The sequence below is a fragment of the Mus pahari genome, chromosome X (assembly GCF_900095145.1).
Source record: "Mus pahari chromosome X, PAHARI_EIJ_v1.1, whole genome shotgun sequence".
Classification (NCBI taxonomy): domain Eukaryota; kingdom Metazoa; phylum Chordata; class Mammalia; order Rodentia; family Muridae; genus Mus; species Mus pahari.
This window is the reverse complement of record NC_034613.1, coordinates 15,650,485-15,660,018: the sequence shown is the minus strand read 5'-3', so window position 1 is coordinate 15,660,018 and position 9,534 is coordinate 15,650,485. Positions and strand designations below refer to the sequence as shown.

At 36.2% G+C, this 9,534-nt stretch overlaps 1 protein-coding gene across 3 annotated transcripts in view; it reads right to left on the bottom strand.

The window, feature by feature from the left end:
* Positions 1-9,534, bottom strand: part of Wdr44 (WD repeat domain 44) — a 97,177-nt gene that overhangs the window by 54,910 nt on the left and 32,733 nt on the right. For all 3 annotated transcript variants that reach the window (XM_021187401.1, XM_029534377.1, XM_029534376.1), the window contains exon 2: positions 4,701-4,734. In XM_021187401.1, coding sequence (XP_021043060.1) covers positions 4,701-4,734 — 34 coding nt within the window. The remainder of the gene's footprint in view (positions 1-4,700; positions 4,735-9,534) is intronic.

Here is a 9,534-nt window from a genome sequence, read left to right as displayed (position 1 = left end):
CCAACTGGAAATAAGGACACATGCTCCACTATGTTCATAGCAGCCTTATTTATAATAGCCAGAAGCTGGAAAGAATCCAGGTGTCCCTCAATAGAGGAATGGATACAGAAACTGTGGTACATATACACAATGGAGTACTACTCAGCTATTAAAAACAATGAATTTATGAAATTCTTAGGCAAATGGATGGATCTGGAGTTTATCATTCTTAGCGAGGTAACCCAATCCCAAAAGAAGTCACTTGATATGCACTCACTGATAAGCGGATATTAGCCCAGAAACTTAGAATTCCCAAGATATAATTTGCAAAACACATGAAACCCAAGAAGAAGGAAGATCAACGTGTGGATACTTCATTCCTCCTTAGAATAGGGAACAAAATACCCATGGAATGAGTTACAGAGACAAAGTTTGGAGTTAAGACAAAAGGACCATCCAGATGGAACTAGAAAATACCATCCTGAATGAGATAACCCAATCACCAAAGAACCTACATGGTATGCACTCACTAATATGTGGATATTAGCCCAGAAGTTCGGAATACCCGATACAATTCACAGACCACATGAAGCTCAAGAATAAGGAAGATAAAAGTGTGGATACTTTGGTCCTTATTAGAAGCAGGATCAAAATACCCATGGGAGGAGATAATAGAGACAAAGTGTGGAGCAGAAACTGAAGGAAATGTCATTCAGAGATTGTCCCACCTGAGGACCCATCCCATATACAGTTACCAGACCCAGACACTATTGTGGATGCCAACAAGTACTTGCTGACAGAAGCCTGATACAGCTGTCTCCTGAGAGGCTCTGCCAGTGCCTGACAAACACAAGAGTGGATGCTCACAGTCATCCATTGGATAGAGCACAGGGTTCTCAATGGAGGAGCTAGAGAAGGGCTCAAGGAGCTGAAGGGGTTTGTAGCCCCATAGGAAGAACAACAATATGAACCAACCAGTACCCTCACATCTCCCAGGGATTAAACCACCAACTAAAGAATACACATGGAGGGACCCATGGCTCCAGCTGCATATATAGCAGAGTATGGTCTTGTGGGACATCAATGAGAGGAGAATCTCTTGGTCTTGTAAAGGCTCGATGCCCTAGTGTAGGGGAATGCCAGGATAGGGAAGCAGGAGTGGGAGGAGTGAGCAGGGGGAGGGGGATGGGATGGACGGTTTTCAGAGGGGAAATAAGGAAAGGAGATAACATTTGAAATATAAATAAAGAAAATATCTAATAAAAAAATCCATGAATTAAAGTTCATGGTTTTTAATAAAAATAAATAAATAAATAAATAAATTGATTAAAAAATAAAAGCTATGTCCAAATAATATTTATTTATTCTCAAATCTTGGATGGGGTTAAAGATTAAATAGTTATAGTCTCACAATTAATCATCAGTTGTTTAAGATTTAAAAGATGTTTTTTGGATTGTAATGCAAGTTAAATTTAAAAAAGAATTAGATTTAAAAAATGAATTCATGAAATTCTTAGGCAAATAGATAGAACTAGAAAATATCACCCAGAGTGAGGTAACCCAATCACAAAAGAACACATATGGTATGCACTGCCTGATAAGTGGATATTAGCCCAAAAGCTCAAAATATCTAAGAGACAATTCAAAGACCATATGAAGCTCATGAAGAAGACCAAAGTATGGGTGCTACAGTTCTTCTTAGAAGGGAGAAACAAATACTCAAGGGAGCAAATATGGATACAAAGTGTACAGCAGAGACTGAAGGGAAGTCCATCCAGAGACTGCCCCAACCGGGATCCATCCCATATACAGTCACCAAAACCACACACTATTGTGTATGCCAAGAAATACTTGTTGAAAGGAGCCTGTTATAGCTGTCTCCTGAGAGGCCCTGCTGGAGTCTTACAAATGCAGAGGTGGATGTTTGCAGCCAACCACTGGACTGAGTGTGGGGTCCCCAATGGAGAAGATAAAGGACTGAAGGAGTTGAAAGGGATTGCAACCCCATAGGAAGAATAATATCCACCATCCAGATCCCCACAGCTCCCAGGTACTAAGTCACCAATCAAGCAGTACACATGGCTCCAGCTGTATATGTAGCAGAGGATGGCCTTGTCAGGCATCAATAGGAGGAGAGGTCCTTGGTCCTATGAAGGCTTGATAGATGCCCCAGTGTGTGGGGAAATGAAGGGGTGGGAGGTGGGAGTAGGTGGGTGGGTGGAGGAACACCCTCATAGAAGCAGGGGGAGGGGAATGGGATAGGGGGTTTCCGGGAAGGTGGGAAACTGAGAAAAAGTATAATATTTGAAAATGTAAATAAAGAAAATATTGAAAAAAATGTTAAAGGCCAGAATTCTTAGCTTGCTATCTAAGACTCATCACAACCTACTCTATTTTTTGGCGTTCTACCATGGAAGCTTCTACAGATGTCTCACTAGTTAAGTGTTTTGAATGCTCCCAACAAATGTCATACGTTTAGTTTAGTGTTGTTCCCTAACACAGTATCTTGCCAATGGTTCTCTACCTACCCATGCAATGCCCCAATTTCCTAACCTTAGCACAACTTCTATCTTCTTTTTAAAATGATTTTTATTTCCGAAGTTAACAGTGCTCAAATGGCTGCTATATTGTGTTCTCCTTCCTCCAACCTTCTTTCAATACTCAGTATTTAGTCTGTTCTACAAAAACCAAGACTATTTATCCCTTTCCATAGATATTTATAATGTAAGACTATGAAATTACCACAAACAGGACCTTTATTTTTACCATTTGAGATCATTGAAGATGAGAGCCTGGAGAGAAGTCAGTAGTGAAAGCACTCTGCTTTCCCACAGGAGCAGAGTTCAGTTATCTGCACCCACATTTGGGTGGCTCACAGCTGTCTGTAATACTAGCTCCATGGGATCCAATGCTCTCTTCTACCTTCTGTGTGGTACACAGACATATAAAAATAAATCTTTAAAAAGGATACCTTTAGATATGTCGCATATACATGAAACATGCTCAGTGGCCTCAGAACATGGAAATCATGAGCTACTAAACAATGAAAATGAACACAATGTTGATAAATCCAACAAGTATGACATATCTCAATATTTGAGCTAATTTCATAGGGGCATATACTATATGATTTTATTTATAGACTATCTTCAAAACAACAAAATTACAGAGATGGAAAACAAATTTGAAAATTATATGGGTTGTTGGTAACATGTTAAATATAAAGTGGTAGCACAAGGCAGATGTTGATGACACAGTTCTGCATCTTGGTTACGGTGGTTACACTGGCATACACACAAAAAAATACTGACAGGCGATTATACACTCACACTGTACCAATGTCAAATTCCTGGATTTGATAATGTTCTATGATTAAGTTATAACCATTGGAGAAAGTGGGTAAAGGATACACAGGACCTTTTCATACTATTTTGTATGAGGACATTTAAAGAAACAAACAAACAAATATCTTTTAAACATGCTATTAAAATATTAAGTACAAAATATTGTCATAAAATACAAGAATTATTATAGACCCTTTCAAAGCATTTAGTTCATGAAAAAGAGCTTTCAAGTCTTTTATACACTATTATTTTCCTTTATAATCTCTCATTCTGAGAAATGATTGCCTAAATTATGTTTATCATTATTTCGCTTTCTTTCCAGTTTGACCACATTCGTTTTTTTTTTCATTCTTCTAGTTTATTTGTTTTATGTCTCATTTAGACCAAGATGACCTTAAACTATGTAAACAAAAATGAGTTTGAATTTTTGAATTTCCGGTCTCCACATATCTGGTGCTGTGCTTAGAGGCATGAACCATCATGCCCAATTTTTTATAGGGTTCTAAAGGAATTGAACCAGGAACTCAGGCAAATCCCATTGTTATATTTGTAAATAAAATATTCTTTTTGCATGCTTTTGAACTTAATGGAATCACAGTATATATACGTTTCTATGCCTTGTAACTCTAATCAACACTCTGGTGTTTGAAACTCACTTGGGTTTTGTGTATAATTAATTAATTTTTACTTATTCAAAATGTTATACATAAATACACTACATACACATATATGAAATATAAAGCATGTTCAAGATTATATATACAAAAACATATATATAAATATTTATATGTAAGTAAACTTCCTTGATTATAATCTTGTACTTTAAAAAGAAAGTCTTAGGAAACAGGATGTAGCTCAGTGATAGAGCAGTTAGTTACCTAGCATGTGCTAGGCTCCAGGTTTGATACCCAGCATCACAAAAACAAACCAAAATGTCTTCGAATGATATCCGGTCACAATAGAAAAATACATTCATTTAGATATAAGGCTAAGATTAATTTTTATGTATACTAATAGTGCCAAAACATGTGCCCATAAGAAGTATATGAGTGCTTTGGTTAGTTTATATTTTTTTTCTTTTTTAAAACACTAGAGTCCAAACCTAAGACTTTGTATATACTAGGCAAGTACTCTATCATTAAGTTATATGCTTAGAGCTTTACAGTGTTTTTTTTAAATCAAATAAAAATTAATGCAATTCTATAAATTATGTATATACCCGTCCTTAAAGCACAATATACACTTAGATATTTACGGGATATCTAATTAATTGGTAAATCAGAAGAGTATACTCAAAATGTTGTTGAAGAAAAAGTTTTTTAAAAAGGGTAACAAGAAGGTGACAAATACCTAAATTGTTGAGGAAACACAACTCACCTTAAATGATAAAAGTCCAACTTTTCCTGGAGACCTGTTCAGAAACAAAAGAAGGTATTGAATAGAAGAAATAAGAAAGACTTCTATATATTAATAAAGACAAGCTCACATTTTAAAACTAGGAATATATTTTGTCACTGGAAAGTCTTGTTTTTGTATAATAAAATCTGGAAAATAGAAAAAAAGCAGGGAAGCAAGCTAATGCAATTCTTTATAAGCTTACTATTTGTCTTCATATAATATAAGGAGCTTTGTCCATAAGAAACTGTGCAATTCCATGACAAACTTTCTCAAAATGATTTTTTATAAATGTGAAATTGTGGGTTAAAATTATAAAAACTTCAAATTTGGGGGATGCGTTCAGGCTGTCACCCAGAACACCACACAAATTTATGTTCTCACTGATTTAAGAATATCTTCACTTAGATATAAGGCTAAGATTAATTTTCATGTATACTAATAGTGCCAAAACGTGTCCATAAGAAGTATATGAGTGTCTGCATATGTAGCAGAGGATGGCCTAGTCGGCCATCAATGGTAGAAGAGGCCCTTGGTCTTGTGAAGATCATATGCCCCAGTACAGGGGAATGCCAGGGCCAGGAAGAAGGAGTGGGTGGTTGGGGAGCAGGGTTGGGGGAGGGTATAGGGGGCTTTGGGAACAGCATTTGAAATGTAAATGAAGAAAATAATCTAATAAAAAAATTTGAAAAAGAAAAAAAGAAATAACCCTATAGGAAGAACAGCAATATGAACTAACCATTCCCCCCTGAGCTCATGTCTCTAGCTGCATATGTAGCAGAAGCTGGCTTAGTCAGCCATCATTGGGAGGAGAGGCCCTTGGTCTTGCAAAGATTGCCTCAGTACAGGGGAACGCCAGTGTCAAAAAGTGGAGTGGGTGGGTTGGGGAGTAGGGCGGGGGAGGGTATAGGGGGCGTTGGGGACAGCATTTGAAATGTAAATGAAGAAAATATCTAATAAAAATTGTTTAAAAAATAAAAATAAAAGAATGTATTAAGAGTGTATTAAGAATATCTGTTTATGTTTGTCAAAATGAGTAACATCTTTGCCAATTAGATAGGCAAATATACATATTATTTTTGTCTTACATTGCACTTCTTTGATTCTAACATCATTCAAAATTTTCCTATGTGTTAGACATCCTGATTTTGGAAAGAAAATCATTTTTGTTTTGACCTCAGTTTTTCTACTGAAGCAAAACTTTACTCTTACCCAGGGCAGAATCAAATTCTACTGTTCTAAAAAAAATGAAAAAAAAAGATAAAATGGCTCTTTTTAAAATTCATATGTACTATTTATTTACATCCCAAACTCAACGCCCCCGGAGACCCTCCATTTTTTCTGAGAAGGATAGGGTCCTCCTGGGTACCCCCATTCATCCACCCTGGCACTGCCAAAGTAGGCTCACCCTCTCCCAATGCGGCCAGACAAGGTAGCCCTGTTGGGGAACAGATATCACAGTCAGTCAGGCCACAGCTTTACAGAGAGCATCTTCTCCAGTCTGACTCTTAATGACATTCTGCTATTCTCACAGATTGGTGCCTTGTTCAGCCATCATCAGAGAATCTTCCTGACAGAACAAATACAGACACTCACAGTCAGACAGTATACAGAGAGTAAGAGAAGTTGGAACACTCAGTCCTAAATAGGATGTCTCTATCAAGTTCTTCCCCTTAGGCCTTAGGGATTCCCATAAATGAGAAATCAAAGAGTGTAAGAGGGAGGACCTTGTAAATCAACATGGGCAAAGCTCATATAAACTCACAGAGACTATGTCAGCATGCACAGGGCCTACACAAGTCTGCACCAGGTCCTCTACACTTATGGCTTCCAGTTTTGGTTTTTATGTATTTTTATGGGATTCTTGAGTGTGCAAAAGAGTCTGATTCTTAGTGCTTCTCTTGGGTTCTTTTCTTCTATTGGCTTGTCCTTTCCAAATTTGATGTAACAGTTTTTGTTTTATCTTATATTTTATTTTGTTATATTTTAATTTTGTCCCTTAGAAGCCTGTTCTTTTCTAATGAGAGACAGAGAGGGGGCGTGGAGAGGGGACATGGGGAGGAACTGGGAGGAGTGGAAGGAGGGGAAACTATAATCAGGTTATATTATATAAGAAAATAATCTACTTCAATAAAAGAAAAAATTAAAAAAATAATGAAAAATACTCTAACCTAAAACATAAACTACTTTAGATACAGTAATTCAAAATAATTTCTCAATCCACACCTTTTTGTTTTCTCCAAGGAAAAACAGTTTAATATTTGCTTCAATGTACAATCAAAAAATATATTTATGGCCACTAATTATTTTACCTTGAGGCTACATGGCAACAGTAAATAATGAACATGCCATTCCTGGATTTTGATAAAATAAAAAGCAATGATCACAGATGATACAGCTTTGTGTGGAAAGGCAGCTTCCAAGCCCAACCCATTTAATTACGCAGTGCCTTGGTGCAGACAAAATAAAAAAAAGATTAAAAGACTAGGTGACTTTTCCTCTAAGTCATATTTAAAGGCAGAACCAAACTAACATATTCTTTATATGCCAAATTTGGATGATGTTATTTCAGAAATCTTCAACATCTAATTAAAATTTAGTGGGAAACTAAATTACTTTCAAAGAACACTAAATTCCTTTCCTGAACTAACACTTAGTGACTATCACTAAGTGCCAGAACTAGAGATGAGAAAATGAGGTAGACAATTGTAGTTACTAACGTTGTTTAAAACACACACACACACACACACACACACACACACACACACACACAAATTAACTGTCATAAACAGTGCCCATTTAACTAGCAGTGTCTGGTCAATTTAATTTTGTGTTAATAAAGGATAATTTCCAGAAAGGAAAACAGGTTTTGTTTTCCTAAGAAAAGGACTTGCTATACAGTCCAAAGTCAAGATTTTCTTGCCTCAGTCTTCTGATTTGTAGGATTATATGCATGGCAAGTTGACAGTTATTTTCTTCTCTAGTCAAATCTATATTGCTGTATAAAATCCTGCATATAGAAAGCTGTTTTGAACTGGGGGTATTCTAATTACAAAGAAAGAAATAAAAATCGATTCTATGTAAATGGATGTTTAAATCAAACAAGTACAATCAAACAAAGACTCAAATTTCCATGTACCACAAAACAATGAAGGGGAGGCACAGACTTTTAATAGACTTCTAAAAGCAAGAAAATTTAAGTTGTTTAAAAACAAAAACAAAATAACTAAACCCCATATGAAATAAAGAAGTAAAATTTTCTGTTTATCCCAGAATCCTTATACCTAGAGAAATTTGCTCAGGTTCTTCAGCTGCCTGCATCCTCTAGAATAAAAAAGCTATACTTAGCTCTTGTATGCAGTAGGTTTCTGGCTGTTGATTCACAATATCTAAGTTATTGGCCAGTTGTTGACATTCATGGAGATATTCCAGATTATACAGATTAACTGCTTCCTCTTGAGAGACAAGGGACATAGTAAAATAGTCTGTTAAGCAGGCTAACTTTGCATGAACACTGTTCTATGATACCCTGTGTGTGTGATCATATCATTTAATGATTCGATTTCTTAATTGTGCTGCTTTGTCCTCCCCAAAAGGGGGTAAAAACCTTTACTTCGGACTGAAGTGAGGATTCAATCTAAGTACATGAAGGCATACATAGTACATGGTAGTTTCTTTTGCTCCACAGTTTTCCATGGTATTCTGGCAGGTATCACTAGTAAGGAGCCAAAAATGAATTTCTGAACACAAAAAGAGTACTCTGCAGCCTATAAAGCCCATTTAAAAAGAGTGGGAAAAAACAGATTACACTGAGGTAATAATTATAGTGAAGTCTTACCTACCAATAGGTGATATTATTAGACAAAAGCCTGGTAACCCAAAACACTCATGTTTAAAGCATATTTTAAATATAAAGTTGTTAAGAGATTGGGGTGTAGCAAAATATTTCAGACAACCAAGGTTTCTTCTGATTTATTAAGTTTGAAAGTGTTTTTTTTTTTAAAAATCAGGGTAGTGCGTAAGGCTAGAATTATTTTGTTATACATTTCTACTCTATTTCTAGAACTTCAATGACTAGCATAAAAAAAAGTATATTTACCTTGTAAATGACCTTTGTCATGTGCCAAAATGAAGAAAGAAAAATTCATTTCAGCATGAAAACCAGCAAACAGGGACTGCAGAGATGGTTCATCAGTTAAGGGTGCTTGTTCCTCTTACAGAAGACTCAGTTTAGGTCTCAGTACCTACTGGCTTGCAATTGCTGGTAACTCAAGTTCCAAGAGAGCCAACACACTTTCTGGCCTCTGTGGGCAGTCACACACATGTTGCATACACTCACACAGACATAAATAATAAATAAATAAATCAACAGTATCAAACATTAAAATATCCACTTCAAGTTTTTCTAATAAGGACTTTGTAAACAATAAAACAATGGCTATCATATATGCCCAAACCATGATAGCATGCTTGAACGTTTTTTGTCCTCGAAATTTTCCTACCAATTATATTATTTTCACAGAACAAAAGTCTGCCTTAGATTAGACTCAATCAGAGGCTGGAATGTGACTTTAGGAAGCCTGACTTCATGCTCTCAACCACTTTACAATATTGCCTCCTTTCTATGCAAGGTCTTAAAATACTACAAAAGAATTCACTTCTCTGGAGATTTTACATTTGAATCTTTCCTTATTTCTTTCCCAGGCTACAACATGTCAGTTAGGCATTTACTGTAGCTGTTAAGGGCCAATCAGAATTCAAAGCCTTATACAGGTTTAGTCCAACTCAAGAAGCAGCACTAGCCGGGCGTGGTGGC